The following is an 18,125-nucleotide window of genomic DNA, read 5'->3' as shown; positions in this document are numbered from 1 at the left end:
GGGAAATACCACGTGGTAATTCTAACCATAAGGCAACGTTGAGGGGAGTGTCTTATGTCCGCACTTATTTGAGACCATCTGCACAGAAAAGCATGCGGAGGGAGGTACCCTGGAGATCCTGCGAGTTTTTAAAGTCATGTGACATGTCGCAAAGGGAAGTTATCACCAGCATTTCTGACGTTTTTTTCCCAGAATGCCTGGTTTTGCTAGGCAAATGCATACGCCTATTAATACAGCCGATTCAGATCTTCACCAATCAAATGAGCTCCTCTCCTCTCCTTTAATGCGCTAGGGGAGGTTCGGTGCAAGTTCTGTCACTTGACAACCCGATGACAGAAGCAGCGCCGGCGCTCCCACCACGCGCATCACGCGCTGTGCGTGCGTATCATAATAATAACAATGCCCATATTATAAAAAACAGGAGAGAGAGAGGGAGATGTTTTGGTCCGGGAGGCTGAGTTTCCGTTATGCGTGCCATCCACCTTTGATCTGACGTCAGATATGACGGGACAATCTATATAGATATAAATTCACGTGCTGATTCAATTAGTTGCATTAAATAGTGTTTGTTGTGGTTATGTATTGCATTTAAATGTGCCTGGAACTGTGGAAACCTGCCTGTGAGGTCTCGGTGACGTGTGCGCACTGCGCGCCGTCAGCCAAACTTCCACTCCGCCAGCTGTGATTCGCCTTGAATGAATGGACTTTATTTACGCCTTGCGCCTTGCGCCTTACGCCAAGAGTAGACTAGGTTGGAGCTGGAGGGCTTTCGGCGAAGTCTCGGCGAGGCTTTTTGCCACGAAACTTCCGCTACGCCAAGCTGAATCTGTGACGCCTCCCCCTGCTGCGCCGCCACACCCATCTTGGCGCAGGCGATCCACCAAACTGCCAAACTGACCGTGCGCAAGGCTGCGCGGGTCGAAACTTGCGGCGGCTCCGCCCCCCTGCGCCGCCCTGTGCTGCGCCACGAAACTAGGGCCCACAGTGTTTAATTCCTATGGGACAGTCTGGTTGGACACTCCACTCTGTGAGGTGGAATATTTCTTGGGATATTTATTAATTAAGTGGAGTGTTAAACTATCCACAGACCTCTCATGTCATAGCCAACGGTCCCCTGACTGCTGTTAGGTACCAGGATGCAGGAATGCTTGGCCTCACGTGTCCCTCACTGATCATTGATCCTTAGGTTATAAGGTCCTTATGTTAGGTTAATATTAAGCATGTCATTGTAGCATGTAATTCTGCCATGACTTCCGATGTGACTGAATTCTCTCTCTCCCTCTCTGGTAACAGCACGAGCCCTTCAGACATACAGGAGTCCTGTCTCTGTTTCAGGAAGAGAGTGGAGGAGCTCAACCTGAAATTATACAAAGAGATGAACCAACATGCTGAGCAGGTGTGTGTGTGTGTGTGTGTGTGTGTGTGTGTGTGTGTGTGTGTGTGTGTGTGTGTGTGTGTGTGTGTGTCTGTATGTGTGTGTGTGTGTGTGTGTGTGTGTGTGTGTGTGTGTGTGTGTGTGTGTGTGTGTGTGTGTGTGTCTGTATGTGTGGGTGTGTGTGTGTGTGTGTGTGTGTGTGTGTGTGTGTGTGTCCAGCATAGTTACACGTTCACCAAAAGAAGAAATACTTTAAATCAAACTAAAATCATGTCTGCAATCCTTAGCTGCCGGTCTGCTCTCAGTGCATTCAGGATTCTTGTGGTGTACATTTACCTTTCATTAAATCATTGTTGAACTTAGGTCCAGTTTTCTTTGTAAAGACATAAACATAAATTAGACATCAGCCTTTGACAATAACTTTACATTTGAGTTAAAAAATACTCATATATGTGTGAATTGGGCAGACTAACTTCCTTTCATTTCTGTTCAGTGTTTGCTGGCCTACCTTGTTTTGGGTTTGTTTTGTTGAAATCCCATTGCTGTTTATCTCCTCAGGCAACTAACTGCATCTTGGGAAATGTAGTTTATGAGCGTTTTTCGGCTCAGGGGCCTAAGTTGGGTCCAGTAACAAGGGAGCACCCTCTATGTAGCAGGTAGGCATGTTAAAGTCACCGTCTGTAGGATGTGAAAGTCTCACTGTTGTAATGATTTCAATATTACGTTAGATAAATAGTAACAATGTACACTCCTGATATTGATATTGATATTGATATTGATATTGAAAATGAATGTGATGAGAAAAAAGGCACTTTTAAATAATTCTGAAAGAGTCTTTGGAAATAAATGACAATACATTGTTATATGAGGTTTGGTTTTCCATGTTGTTGTCTCAGTCAGTTACTGTGTCTCCTCCAGATATTTCTTCTTCCCCTTTGAAGAAATGACCCTTGATGAAGAAATGCAGATGATGGACCGGAGAGAGAAGGCGTGTCACTTCCTGGCCCATGATGGCTCTGTGAAAGGAAATGATGTGCTCGGGAACTTTGCTGAACCAGGTAAACAGTGACTAAACACTTTATTTTGTTATTGTAAGAAAAACATATCAGTCATAATTTGTTGTTATTACCGTTAGAAGTAATAGTTGTGATTTTACATTGTGACTCATAGTCAGTCAAGTTAGCGTCCACCACGCTTGTTTCCTATACTAACCGCGTTCACTCCCAAACTAACTGGTTTTTTTTTTTACCTCAACCTACCTGAACCTGTGAAGGTTAATTTTGAAAAGACACTATGCACATTAACGAGCATACATTGACACACCGTCACTGACTCTGATAAAGTATCAACGTCTATGTTATGCACTGATTATGTAAATAAAACAGTTTCTTTCAACGGGTGCCTTTTAATTCCAGCCAAATCTCCATAGGCAGCCATTCAAATCACATAAAACAAATCCCTTAACCTGCCACTTTCTCTGATGTTCTCTGCAGGCTCAGAGGTCTACTTGCGAAGAGAGCTGGTTTGTCAGGGTGACAATATAAAGCTTCGTTACGGAGAGAAACCAGAGGACTGTCCTTACCTGTGGGCTCATATGAAGACATACACAGAGATCACAGCCAAGGTCTTCCCTGGTGTACACCTGCTCAACTTCCTGTCAACTCCTCTTCATGTGACTGAGGTACGACTCATATTTACATAGATTCCCAGAAGGCTCTTTACCTCAAACCTAAGGATATGTGAATGGAAATAGCTTACGGTACCCACAAGTCTCCTCTTCATAGCTGTGTTGTCTTTATGCTGATCCCATGCAGCTTGGAGCAAAACCATGCAGTTTATATACGGGGCAAATTAGTTTTTGTACAAAAATGGTTTATCCTGAACTAAACAGTCTTTGAATTGCATGAATAGAATATTTCTGGAGAGCTGAGATATTTGTGGATATTATGAGCCTGAATGTATTCATGTGTGATTATTTTAGTCCCCATATTAGCCAATGATGCTCTTATTCCTAAAAAGAGAATATACTGTTGGGACTCAAGGCCATATGTTGCATATGTTGGGAACAATAGAGAGCCTTCATGCAAAGCCAAAGCCTGAGATAAAGTTTTTTTATGATCGTAATGAAATGGCATCGACCCCACCAAAGTTACACGTAAGTGTAACCAGTTTGAATGTAAACTCTAGCTCCTCATTGGAGAGAAGTCAATGGAACTCCCCAGAACGCCCGGGATCGCCGCTCCTCAGGCAGTCTTACGGTAAGACTGCCTGATTTTTGCTGTAACTCGTCTGCCAAAGGAAAGTGCTTTACTTTAAAGAGGGTAAAATCCCGGATCTGTAGAGTTTTGAAGAAAATTTTACTTTTTGAGAGCTGATTGAAAGATGTGATTTTTTACAATAGGGGAGATCTTTAAATATGGAAGCGCCAAAGGATAACTTCACTTATCCGAGGTGTTTTACCGTTTCAATTGAATGATGAAATAAATGATCTAACAAAGAGAAGAAATACTTTTTAATGTCAACTTGTATGAACAGATTTTTTTTTTAAATTAAGGCAAGATGGTCATCTTAACTGCATTTATATGGCCTGTGAGAGAAAAGGGGAGGGCAGACCAGCGTTCCAGATGTAATTTGGTTTGACCCAGCAGGGGTTGAAAATTACCTGGCAATATCCCTGGATTATTTCTGTAATGAACAGTGATTTGGTTGCTCTCGTAGCCCCCTCAAGCTTCAATGTTTCACAAGAAACCATTCATGGAATTTAGCATCTGACGCTGTTATGGGTCACAGAGTCAAGCCAAAGAGATCCCCTTCTCCCGGGGATTTTATGTCATATGATAGAATACACTCATCAATATGGTATAAGGAAGCGTGGCGGTTTGATTAAGACCAGCGGACCTTTGAAAGCGATCACCCAACCAAGCCTGACGGTACAAAGACCAACTAAAGTGTGTCGACTTCAGGAAGAGAGGGAGGAGAGATGAGATGGAAACTAAGCTAACCCAGCTATGACTTAAGGCTACTTCAAAAGCTTCCTTCCTTCAAAAGCTTCAACTACACAAATAAATTCTAGTCTTTGTTAGGTTTGTCATATTTTTCTTCTGTTGCAAATGGGCTACAACTGCATTTAATTGACAATACAATGAGAATAAATGATTCTTGAATCTTTGAATGAGTTTGTAAGGAGACACATTTAGCTCTGGTAGAAAGATTCCAGGTTAATTGCTATGTGATTTGTGTCGGTCCCTGTAGGCAATGCTTGCAGCAGCCAGAGCCATCAGGCCTAACCTCTATGTGATAGCTGATCACTATACCAGCAGTCAGCTTATTGACAGTGTCTTTGTACACTACCTGGGAATCACCAGTTTGGTACAAGGTACTGACACACCTCTGCTCGCTGCTCCATAGGAACATGTAGAAAAGGCCCCGAAAAGTCTGCTGGACTGAAAAGTGATGAGTTTGATTTGGGAAATCAAATCAAGTCTAAATCTCTTCTTCTTTATCTCTTCTTTTTGTTCTTTGTCTTGCTTTTTAATGCAAATGCATCTGACATGTACAATGCATTTCCATAATATCACTTTTCTGTCATTTTCAAATAATCCAATCAACTGAAACCATATGTTATCAACATGCTGCATGTTCAATCTTTTCTCTTGTTTATGCATTTGTATCTCCAATCATTTCTCTCTGGCGTGTTTGAACTCATCTGCCTGTATCCCTTATCTACATCGTTCCTCTCATTTCAACTCTGCACCTTTGCATGGTGTGACCCTGCTGGCTGTGATTTGGCTCTGCAGCACATGCTCGATCAGGCTCGTTCTCTGAGGCCAGACCTGTTTGTGGTGGCTGAACTGATCATTAGTGAGGAGCTACAGAATGTCTGTTTGACGAGGCTGGGCATTACCTCGCTCATCAGAGGTAAGCGACCACACTAGCACTGTGTGTATTTAAATGCATCAGTAATCAAAACTATATATAAATATATATGCACACGCGCATGCACATACTTGCTTGATCAGGCTCATTCTATGATGCATTAGTGAGGAGCTGCAGAATGTCTATATATATATATATATATATATATATATATATATAGTACATATTGTACATATATACACTAAATGTATGTATATATAGTGCATATTGTACATATATACACTAAATGTATGTATATATACTGTATATAGTAGCCTGTTGCATTCCAGTGTATCTTGGGCTGTAACCATCCCTTGTTGATCAGTTGGTGATTGCATGTCTTCCCTCTGTCAGATGCTGTGGACAGCATTCAGGAGGAAGGGGGGAGGTTTTCCTGGTTTGGTGGGGAGCCTGTGGGTGCCTTCGTCCAGCCCAGACTTCAGCCTCTGATCCCAGCTGTCACTCACTCCATGCTTATGGACATCATCCCCAATAATCACAGTGCCATCCAGGTCTGGTCTCATCTCAAATACAGATTAGAGTACAAATATTCTACTTATTGACATGTCTGTACAAGTATTACATTCAAACAGCTATTTGGCCACCAGAAGTCTTCAATCTTCAATCAAATGAAACCTTGAGATTGACTTCCTTGTTGATTTAAGTCGTATACGCCAGTGTTAACCTGTTGTGTCGTGTCCTTAGTGTTCAGTGAAGGACTTCTTGCCCAGATCTGCTCTGATTTCAATGGCCTGCTGTGCTACAGGGAGCACCAGAGGATACGATGAGTTGCTTCCTCATCAGGTGAGATCGCATGCAGTGTATCATGTCTCTCTTGTGGTTTACTGAATACCAGTCCCTCCTGGAGGTCACAAGGGTTTTAGGGATTGTTGCAGGTTAAATTCTTTTAGTGAAAGAAAAAAAAATTAAGTGCACGTTGTGATGTTTTTAGATGTTGTTTTGTAATAAAATTGTGGAAGCAAGTGAAAATTGCAAAAATGGTTGTGCTTTTTGCAATTGTTGCATGATTTAAAAAAAAAAGGCATTTGTTCCAGTGAGAAAAAAACAGTTGTAAGTAATATTACAAAACATTTTCAGGATTCCAAACATTGGAACAAAATTATAGTAAAGAAAAGATGTGGAAAAGTTACAGAGATTAGACAAAATTGCAATTTCACGCCTTATTTACAAGGATTGGTTGAAATTCCATAATTCCTGGAGATGTATAGTCATTACAATGTTTGGTTGGGATGATTGAACAATTAACAGAAAAACCTTTGCAATTAACCACCTACCTGTGAACAGGGTGAGCCTTCTATCTTTCGCTTCATTGTGTTTCAGGTATCGGGGATGGGGGAGAATCATCAGTACACCTGCTGGAACTCTGAGGCCCAAACACCAGACCAGGTCAACCTGCAGACTGGGATTCTGGCTGGGAAACTGGCCCTGAACAGGCTTCATCAGGAGCTGGCTGCTGAGGGTTTTACTCAGGTCTGCGCACTCATTAATAACAAGTATGAAGATCATCAGCCAGTGGTGCCTGACATTAATTTCTGTGGTTTGATAGTGATTAGTTGTGTTGGGACTTGTCTGCACACATTATTTTTATCTCATTTAATGTAGAGATCATTGAATCATAATCAGCCTTCAAGTGTAATGAAGCCGGTAGAACCACATATTACTGAGGACATGACCTAGACAGAAGCACAGTTACTTACACAGCACTGGTTTCACACTGGTTGTGCAGGTGTGCGTGGAGGTGCTGGATGAGGACGTGGTTGCGGTGACCAGACAATGTCCCAGCAGTCACCAGTCTGTGGTGGCTGTGCTTCGGAGGGCAGTCAAGAATCTAGAGAGCTCCAGTTCAACAGATGATGTTCCACCTTTGTTCATACCAGGTGAAAGTCATACGACCACATGTCAAAGTAAAAGAGCAATGTACACAAGGAACGTTGGTTTTTATACTAGTGATAATCAATTCATCAAAGTAATCAATCAATTATCAAAATATGTGTTGAATACAGTCCTATAGATAACAGGTGCTAAACTTGTTTTGTATTGCATTAATCACCATACAATATACATTTCAGGTAAATTACAGGATGTTTGTCACATAATGCTGACTCCCTGTCAAAATGGGCCTTTCGATATCTTCAGGCATTCTTATTAAACGTGAAATTTTATAAAACAAAATTCTGGTAACACCCGGAAACAAAAACTCATCTTCACAGGTATTTTTACCCAAAATTTAGATAGACCTGCTTAATTAACAAGGAGACGATCCTAAAGTACACAAACTTTCACTTCCTGTTTAATGGAGAAACGTGACATTTTATATACATTTTCATAGCATAGGTCTTTAGATTGTCCTGATGAAATTTCAAGTCAATTCAGTCAAATGTCTAGGAGGAGTTTGTTAAAATACATTGGCCAAAAACACATAAAAAATGTCTAGGAGGAGTTTGTTAAAATACATTGGCCAAAAACACATAAAAAAAACCTCAAAATTCTAACTTCCTGTTAAGTGTAGAGCATTGCCCCCAGGATAATGTATTTAAACTAAATGAGATACATGTGCTCATGTTTGCCTACCACATTTGGTATATGTTTGTGACACCTAACTTACTGTTTTTTTTTTTTTTTTTTGTCTAAACCTAACTTCCTAACGTCCTGTAAAATGTATTTTGAAAATCCACTATTGTAACAAGCGTATATTAACACGACAGTACTGATGTGATAAAGTGATGCTAGAGAGGAACACAGAGCATCGTAGTGCGAAGCTGTGGATTTCTGATCAGGCTGTTTTATTGGACAACTTGGAGCGAGAACTTGTTAGAGACCCACCCTCCACTTCCAGAGGTTCCATCTCAGCTGGACTTCTTTTGTCTCCTGTCTTCATAGGACGTATCAAAGAGGTCCTGTTGGAGGCTCGGACCATTGTCAGGAGTACTAAGTCCAACAATAATTATGGCAAAAACATCCATGGCCCGGAGGAGTGCACTGTGGAGATCACTGAACACATGGAGGTATAGACATCAGTCATCTTCAGGTGTGGAATTCTGGATACGTTTAAACATGATCCTGCATTTCTGCTTCTGTACAAAACAAAAACGCTCTGCCAAAGAGCAGTAATGCTATATGAATTATAATAAATGGTCTGCTTTGGTACATACAATCCATCCCTCATGTACAGTAGATAGACATAGACATTAAAGGTGTTTCAAAATATCTTTCAGCTGAAGGACAGTAAGATGGTGAAAAGGGTGGACGTGGTGTCGAAACAGAACAGTGTTGGTCAAGAGATAGTGTTGGGCAACTTCACACCAGGTTGCATTGTCATCTTCAGGTGGGTCACACTGGATGGAGTGAAAGAGAAGTGCTGTTTGTCTTCATCATTTAAATGAGTTGTTTGTGAGTCTGGCCTGGTTTGCATCTACTTGTGGTCCATGTTTCCTACAGGGTAACTCTGGAGACCACGTCCCAGGAGCAACTGGGGGCTCTGAGACACCACCTGATCCAGTTCAGTCCTCAGTACAAGACTGGAAGCCGGGCTGAACACAATACACCATCAGTTCTCACCACACCACTGAAGATGTTCGTATGATTCAAACAACTACAATAACAAGTAGTAATCATCTTGATTGTAAAAGTATGAGTCTTATTATAGTCTGTCTGATCTTGTCCTACTTTGTCAGGATCATGTCCAAGCTGACTCTGGCTGACATGAACGTGCTGCTGTACCGCTGTGATGCCGAGGAGAGAGAGGATGGGGGTGGATGCTACATCATTCCTTCATCGTTACGTCTCAACTACGGAGGCCTGCAAGGTACTAGATGAAAAATTAATAAAAACCATATAGGGTAAGCGTCAAAATAATGATCATCAAATCATCATTTATCCCAAGATGTCTGCAGTAGGAATATTCCTAAAAGGTTTGTGGTTCTCAGGGCTGATGTCAGTGATGGCAGAGATTCGTCCTAAGAATGATCTCGGTCATCCACTCTGTGATAACCTGCGGCAGGGAGACTGGATGATGGAATATGTCTCCAACAGACTGAGGGCCAAGGGTGGAGCTGTTGGAGAGGTGAGCCACCGCCAGGCTGTCCATCAGGGCCTTTACCTGTTTCATGTTGTCAACTGTATCTCATGAACTGAGGCCAGGTCTTTAGTATGGAGGTTCTGCCCTTCAGGGAAATCACCATCACATCAGCCAATCAGCAATAAAACAGCGTCACTCTTGATCTCAGCGTGGCAAATAACTATTCAATTCAGGTCCGCCGACTATTTTTTCTGAGAACTGAAGAGTTATGGATGTGCACTAACTTGTCCAGTGATCCGTCAATAATAAAATGTTACTCAAAACATCTGTTTAATATCATCAGCAGCATTGGAAAAACAGGTGAGAGTGACGTCAGTCCGACTACCACTCAAGGACTTCTTTGTCATATAGAAATACAGACAAAGCACATTGGTGGGATATCAGACAGTAGACAGGTAGGGGCGGGACAATATAGGATTTTTAAAAGACACTCCACGTTCTCTTGATAATTATAAATATCCTAATGAGTGACTCACTATCATGTCAGAGAGCAGAAGAATTAAGCCTGATTTAAAAACAAATACAGCATATTTTTTTAATTATCCTTTATTTATGATTTCCATTATTTTTCCATTTAAGATTATTTATTTCACTGAAAAGAAAGTTCAATAAAAATAGATTTGTGTCTCATCTGTCAAGCAATAAAAATATAAATGATTTCAATATGGGTTTTTTTAAGAGTTTGAAGATGATTATCAGGATAATCTTGACATGATATTTTTATATAATCTTTTATCATCTCCTAGAAATGCTTGTCAAACTTTTCTGTCGATCCAATTAGATTTCGTAATATATAAGGCAATTCAGTTGTTTTACCAGGTCTGAACTATTGAGATTTAGCTATTTGTCATTTCAGTGGAGACTACATACAGACAGTCTACGAGTCTACATTAGTGTGGGTGATCTGCTTCGTCCTTGCTGCTCTACATGAAGTGTAATATACCTGTGAAATGTTAAGACTGATATTGACCTTTGACCTCCAGGTGGGCCAATGGTTCCAGACCATGTTTGGCTATTTGAAACACATTCCTCATTACCTGGTGCCTTGCTACTTTGACTCGATCGTCCAAGGAGCCTACACCACTGCTATGGAGGCTGTTTTCAAACACATGTCGAGGTATTCTTTCATTTTTCTGATGCTTTTTGACCCTCAGAGACCCAAATGGACCTGTTTTCATCTTGTTTAGGGGGACAGAGGACCTTCAGGGGGAGATATCAGGTCAGCAGTAGATGCCACATAGCGGTGTAAAAGGGGTGAGATGGGGACATGACGATTCATTTGAGATTAATTTGTTCTATTCATACACTTGAAATCATTTTTTTTTTCTTAAAGTGTAAATGGCTTGGAACATTATGATGGAAGTATCTGATGGCCATTTCTTTACAACTACAACTACAACTTTTAAGTTGTTTTTGGGTTGACATCTATTACATAGATTTGGTGCTAATTTACAATTTCGTACCTCACAAGAATTGATCGAAATGATAAAAAACAAATACCACATTAAGACACAAAGACCTTGCAAATCCACCATGATCAACTTATCCTGAGTGTTTTTTCAATCACAATCCCAAGGGTCTCATAGAGTTAATTAAATAGACATGAGTGTATTCCCTCAGTCACTCATTGAGTCTTTAAGTTAACTTGAAATTATTCTTATACTCATTTTGATATTGAAATAATACTCATATCAAACTGTTGTGACTGTCCCTGTGTTCCTTTGGCTCCGTTAGTTTTGTACAGAATGGTTCCAGCCTGGTTAAACAGCTGGCGCTGGGTTCTGTGCAGATGTGTGGCGCGGCTCACAGCTGGTCCAGAGATGAGCAGGAGGAGCAGGGCTTTGTGTCACTGGCAGCAGGTATCCACTTTCATTTTCTCTTTATCCTTTAAGAAGATTAGAAAAGATGAGATGAGATATGACTTAGCTGTGTATTAAAATGCATAACCATGGTATAGATATGTTATTTATACTTGATTTTCACATTCAGAGCATATTGTGAGGACTATATAGAGTGTTTGAATTCACATTTAAAGGAATAGTCTGTGATTACTCTGAGATCGCAGCTGCCCCTCAACTCAAACACATGACTGACCTTTATGATCCTTTTGATATATTGAATAGTCTGCCTCAGGAATCTGCTGCATGTATTTTCAGTGTATTCTGTTTAACGTTTGCTATTTAAAGTTAGGCTATGATCGGGGGTTACAGTACATGTGGGTGATACAGACCCACCCAGAGATAAGAGTTGTTTGTCTTTACTGCAGGTCTTCCTCACCTTTGTGCTGGGGTTTTCCGGTGTTGGGGCCGTGACACCTTCATCTCCCTGCGAGGCCTGCTGCTGCTCACTGGCAGACACCTGGAGGCTCGGTGAGTCGGCCACGCAACTCCACAAGAGAGTATGGTTTTAAGAAATGTCTGTTTAGAGCAGTCAGGTTTCATATGATTTGATGCACTTTCATGACACCTTTGAGGATATCCTAAGAAAACGCCAGATTCTTTACATGCTAAATGTTTATTCTCCAAGGATTTTGCACAGGAAAAATAAGGCAACACCGCTGTAAATGGTATGTTTGGGCTCATGCAGTACCATAAAGTGTTTCTGCTTAGAGAGGGTGCTACTCCTAATGTATTGTTACTGACTGACCACTGCAGCAAAGGTAATCAGGGAATCAAGTAACAGGCTGGAACACTAACCGAACAACACAGGGCAAACTGACAAAGACACAGAGACGCACACAAACTAAATACACTAGGGACTAATTGGGAAACAAGACACAGGTGGGCAGATACGAGTGGAGTCTGAACGCATTGACTGCCAGCATTACCAGCTCTCCTCCTGCCCTTTTCCCAATGAAGCATCAGGCGCTGGGGACTAAAAAGTGTTAATGCCAATCTCTGATGAATGCTGGGAGGAGGGCTTCACCCTGGGCCCTCCAAGTTGGTATAGAGAAAATGCCCCTGGTGAGGAGTCTGTCTGTTCATTATGAAACTGTGGGGGGCATAGTCTAGGTATAGCTAATGGGAAACACTGTGGGCCCTAGTTTCGTGGCGCAGCGCAGGGCGGCACAGGGTGGCGGAGCCGGCGTAATGCAAGTTTCGACCCGCGCAGCCTTGCGCACGGTCAGTTCGGCAGTTTGGTGGATCGCCTGCGCCAAGATGGGTGTGGCGGCGCAGCAGGGGGAGGCGTCACAGATTCAGCTTGGCGTAGCGGAAGTTTCGTGGCAAAAAGCCTCGCCGAGACTTCGCCAAAAGCCTGCCAGCTCCAACCTAGTCTACTCTTGGCGTAAGGCGCAAGGCGCAAATAAAGTCCATTCATTCAAGGCGAATCACAGCTGGCGGAGTGGAAGTTTGGCTGACCGGCGCACAGTGCGTAGCCTACACGTCACCGACACCTCACAGGCAGGTTTCCACAGTTCCAGGCACATTTAAATGCAATAAATAATCACAACAAACACTATTTAATGCAACTAACTGAATCAACACGTGAATTTATATCTATATCGATTGTCCCGTCACATCTGACGTCAGATCAAAGGCGGATGGCACGCGTAACGGAAACTCAGCCTCTCGGACCAAAACATCTCCCTCTCTCTCTCCTGTTTTTTATAATATGGGCATTGTTATTATTATGATACGCACGCACAGCGCGTGATGCGTGTGGTGGGAGCGGCGGCGCTGCTTCTGTCATCGGGTTGTCAAGTGACGGAACTTGCACTGAACCTCCCCTAACGCATTAAAGGTGAGGAGAGGAGCTCATTTGATTGGTGAAGATCTGAATCGGCTGTATTAATCCCAGTCCACGCTTCGTCTCCTCCTCGTCTCCCACTCACGCCTTCTTCTCCTCCCTCTTTCCCACTTGCGCGGGTGGGCGAGACGGGAGGTGTGCCTGCGCGAGCCTGCGCGGTGCACAAAACTTGTAAAGTCCAGGCGGACACACCCCGTCGGCGTGGCGCAGGTGCGCTGTGCGCTGACTACGCCTAGTCTACGAAACTAGGGCTTTTTTCTTACGTGTTACACACTGAAGGGTACATATGAATGCTTAGCTATTAAACGCCTGTCCCCATTGTTACAGAAACCTCATCCTGGCCTTTGCATGCATGTTGCATCATGGCCTGATCCCCAACCTGCTGGATCAGGGCTGCAGTGTGCGCTACAGCTGCAGGGACGCGGTGTGGTGGTGGCTGCAGTGTATCCAGGAGTACTGCATACTTGTACCAGACGGTGTCAACATCCTCAAGTGTCCTGTCCAAAGGATGCTCCACAACAATTTGTCTGGCCCTCAGCCTAATGGAGCCTCGGTAGGACTGTGTGCTGTGATCACATCCATACAAGACAGGTGCTAAAATGAACAAATATGCTTATTTTATTACGTTTTGGACAGTCAACTCATGTGGAATGGATTATTATTTACTATGTTTAACTATAGTGGTTATTTGAATGAAATAATAATAATAATAATAATAATAATAATAATAATAATAATAGAATAATTTGTCCTATTTTACCAATTTATTTTTTAATTGAAGACATTTTAAATTCACTCTTAAGCGCTAAGAGTATTGTCATCCATCTCTCTGCAGCACGGTGCTGGTTTTTAAGCAGCTCAGCAGGACAATAACACGTGTGGATGGTGGCTCATGTGGTCAGTGGTGGAAGGAGCATTCTGATCTCTGACAGTAAAAGTAGAAAATAAATAAGAAAAAATAATATATATATATTGTTTATTGTTTATTGTATTCTTTGGATCCCCATTAGTCTACATAATGATGCAGACTATTCTTCCTGGGGTCCACATAAAATCAAGCACAACAGTACAGTGTTTGTAAAAAAAAAAAAAAAAAATTACATGAAATCATTTATCCTAAACAAGATTATAAAAATGCATATTAAGTAATACAATGTGAATAAGTTAACACGATCAAGAGGATGATTACATGATTATCAAATAGTTACATGATTATAGACATGACATGATCAAGAGGAGTAATATATTTTTTACATGATTATAAAATAGTTACATGATTATAGAAGAATATACATATGAGATAACCTAAAGCATAGATAAATGTACAACACAGGTGTAATAACATGCTTGAATTCAACTTGACATGATTGCCTAATATAGTAGTAATCTATTGCAATATAATATTATGACAAAACACAGCTTCTCTCAGTTTCATTTTAAAACTGGACATTCCCGTGGTTGTGATCAAGTGTGAGGGGAGACTGTTCCAGTGAGCTACAGCTCTATACATAACTGACCTTTTGAGTGCATTGGTTCTAGGTAAAGGCAAGGTGAAGTTGTTTCCTGAGGCCTGTCTAGTGCTGTAACTATGTTTCACATTTGTCGGTTGAAGTTGTAAAAACAAAGAGACAGGTTTATGTGAAGTATAAGTCTTTCTCAAAAACATTATAAGACTATAAGCCAGTCTCTCTTCCACCAGCATCCATGTGAGACTTTTGTGCATACTCATGACACTTTCTCTGATAGAGCACCGCAGAGCAAGGCGTGCTGCCCTGTTTTGAGTTAGCTGCAGTTTAAAAAGGTCTTTCTTTGAGGCACTGGACCAAACTGTTGGGCAGTAATTCAGATGCGACAGAACTAAGGAATTAATTAATACAGTTGATTCATTCAGCAGGTAGGTGATTCTTCTAATATTAGAGATATTGTAACTCATTTTAGACACTATATTATTGATATGATTTGACCAAGACAAAGTTTCATCCACTGTTACTCCCAACAGTTTGGCTTCTTTGACCTGTTCTATAGCAATGCCTTGCATAGAAAGACACAGTTTAGGTTCAGACCTCAGTGCATGATTAGAGCCAATAACTATACGCTTTGTTTTCAAGACATTCAGCTTTAACTTATTCTCCAAAACCCACTCTGAGGCTAGCAATAATTCATGTTGAAGTAACTTTTTCACTGATGTTATGTTATCTGCAGAGACATGCAATGTTGTGTCATCCGCATAAATTACTGCACCAGCATGCTTTAATACATATGGCATGTCATTAACAAATATAGAGTATAGTAGTGGCCCAAGGCTGCTCCCCTGTGGGACCCCACTATTCAGCGTTGCAGTACTTGAGAGGGTGCCATTAAACATCACACATTGCTGTCGATTAGACAGATAACTTTTCAATAATTTGAGAGCTGAATCATTTAACTTGTAAGCAGACAGCTTTCTGAGTAACAACTCATGATCTATAATGTCAAAAGCTGCGCTAAAATCCAACAGCACTGCCCCTGCAATTAATTTCTCGTCAATACTTTTTAACCAATGATCCGTAAGAGATGTTAAGGCTGAGCAGGTCGAATAGCCTGTTTTATAGGCATGTTGATGCTCAGAATTGATGCTATTTTCTTCGAAATACTTCTGAATTTGGATAAAAAGGATTTTCTCCATAATTTTGCCTAAAACCGGCAAAATACTAATCGGTCTACTGTTAGGTCCTGATAGAGGCTCTCTATGATTTTTCGACAGTGGAGTTATCTTTGCAACTTTCCACAGCTGAGGAAAAACACAGCCATCAAAACATAATTTAAAAATGTGAAAAATTGGCCTCACCACTATTCTGGCCGATAACTGCAATAATCTGGCATCTAAATTATCCATGCCACAGGGATTATCACATTTAATTGATAACAGAAGTTTCTCAAGCTCCTCTTCCTTGATCATACTGAAACTGAAGTTACATTCCTTACCGCACATAATCTCATTTTTGATAATGGAATCTGAAAGCGTACCGTGCCCAGGCAACATTTGAGATCTGATTGTGTCAACTTTTTTAATGAAATACTCGTTGAAATAATTTGCAATATCCTTTGGTTTCGTTATAAATACACCATCACATTCAATAAATGTAGATGTATTATTTACTTTACCTTTACCTACAACATCATTAAGTATTCTCCACATTTTTTTTCTATCATCCTTATACTCTGCAATTTTAGATCTATAGTATTGCTTTTTCTTTTGTTTGTTCATTTTCGTGATTTTATTCCTCAGTGCACGGTAAGCAAGCCATTTCTCTGGGCTACCATTTTCAGTAGCAGACTTCTTTAGTAAGTTTCTTTCTTTAATATAGCTTTTTAGTTCGTTGTCAATCCAGGGCGCTTTAACTGATCTCACTGATAGCTTCCTAATGGGAGCATGTTTATCACAAACAGCTGAGAATAATTTCATAAAGGTGACTAATGCAGCCTCAGGGTGCAAACAGTCCAGAACAGTGTGCCAGTTTACATTTTTTAGATCATCTGTAAATTCTTTTTCTGAGAAAGTTTTATAAATTCTCCTTAGTATTACTTTTGGTCCAGCTTTCGGTACCTTTGTTTTTATCGTTAGTGCAATTATGTTGTGGTCACTGAATCCTACTGGTACTGACACTGCTTTTGAACATTTCTCTGGGTAATTAGTAAAGAGATTATCTATGCAAGTTGACGACAGTGAGCCTTGCTTGTTAATATTGATTCTTGTTGGCATATTTATGATCTGAGATAGGTTACACACAGAAGCTGCATCACCCAACCTTTTCCTCAAAGGACAGCTACTATTAAACCAATTGATATTCATATCACCCACAAAAAAGACCTCAGAGTTTTTGTCAGTTACCTTCTGCAGCATACTACATATATTGTCTAAATAATCTACATTTGAACATGGTGGCCTATAACAACAACATATTAATATTGGTTTGCAATAAGGAATGTGAATTTGAAGCCATAAGGCCTCCACACCATTCCTACTTAAATCCTTTCTGATTCTAGCTGGAATGTGCTGTTTCAGAAAAAACGCTGTACCACCTCTATATATACTATATATACTCTTGCATAAAATGGAACTTCAAAGTAAAATTTGATATTTGTCATTTCAAATTGCTCTCTTGCCCCCCTACACCATTCTAAATACTTTTGGATCTAAACATGATCTGCCAACATAATTGTTGCTTTTTATTTTACGTTTTCCTTCAGGATCAGCCGCTGTATGATGTTATCCAGGAGGCCATGCAGAGACACATGCAGGGTATCCAGTTCAGAGAGCCCAACGCTGGGCCACAGCTGGATGGCAGTATGACTGATGAAGGTATTTTCATGCTCTCATTAACAATATTGCTTACTGATTCATACTAGATGTCAGAACATAAGAGGTGTGAGAACTCAACAGGGTTCTCAAGCTGGAATCGAAATGTTGACCTCACATTCACAAGTTATTTCAATATCTTCACAGTCAGCAGAAAGGAGCTCACACACTTCTATCCATACTGCCATCAGTGATCAGCATGATGTTTTAAGTTTCATAGATATATTTTTTATATTTATTATAAAGATAAATATTTTTTTGAGTTTCACAATTTTACATATTTTGTGTACCAGGATTTAATGTAGAGGCCGGAGTCGACCAGACCACTGGTTTCATTTATGGAGGAAATCGCTTCAACTGTGGAACTTGGATGGACAAGATGGGTGAGAGTGAGAAGGCACACAACAAGGGAGTACCTGCTACACCCAGGTACACGTTCTCCACCTTTGTTTAGTAAACATCCATCATTATTCATTTGATTCTGTGTAACCTTACCCAGAAAGGGGAGACCTTTGGTTATACTGCATGAGTTTTTTTTCTATTTGTGGACAAATACACTCCATCCATCCATCCATCCATCCATCCATCCATCCATCCATCCATCCATCCATCCGTCCATCCATCCATCCATCCATCCATTCATCCATCCA

The 18,125-nt window shown here is 41.0% G+C and overlaps 1 protein-coding gene across 3 annotated transcripts in view; it reads left to right on the top strand.

Moving 5' to 3' along the window:
- LOC311029157 (glycogen debranching enzyme-like) overlaps positions 1 to 18,125 on the top strand; it is a 67,654-nt gene that overhangs the window by 45,332 nt on the left and 4,197 nt on the right. For 2 of the 3 annotated variants that reach the window (XM_084034148.1, XM_084034147.1), the window contains exons 26-27: positions 17,367 to 17,478; positions 17,769 to 17,904. In XM_084034148.1, coding sequence (XP_083890274.1) covers positions 17,367 to 17,478; positions 17,769 to 17,904 — 248 coding nt within the window. Of the gene's footprint in view, positions 1 to 1,293; positions 1,397 to 1,933; positions 2,032 to 2,293; positions 2,434 to 2,868; positions 3,057 to 4,627; positions 4,752 to 5,644; positions 5,803 to 5,995; positions 6,095 to 6,631; positions 6,782 to 7,037; positions 7,189 to 8,191; positions 8,317 to 8,526; positions 8,637 to 8,749; positions 8,885 to 8,985; positions 9,117 to 9,237; positions 9,375 to 10,372; positions 10,507 to 11,123; positions 11,249 to 11,655; positions 11,759 to 13,463; positions 13,690 to 17,366; positions 17,479 to 17,768; positions 17,905 to 18,125 lie in introns of all 3 variants that reach the window. The other variant, XM_084034146.1, reaches the window with a different exon arrangement.

Source organism: Eutrigla gurnardus (assembly GCF_963514095.1).
Source record: "Eutrigla gurnardus genome assembly, chromosome: 18".
NCBI classification, from domain to species: domain Eukaryota; kingdom Metazoa; phylum Chordata; class Actinopteri; order Perciformes; family Triglidae; genus Eutrigla; species Eutrigla gurnardus.
Note: the sequence above shows the minus strand (reverse complement) of the source record. Positions and strands in the feature narration are given on the sequence as shown.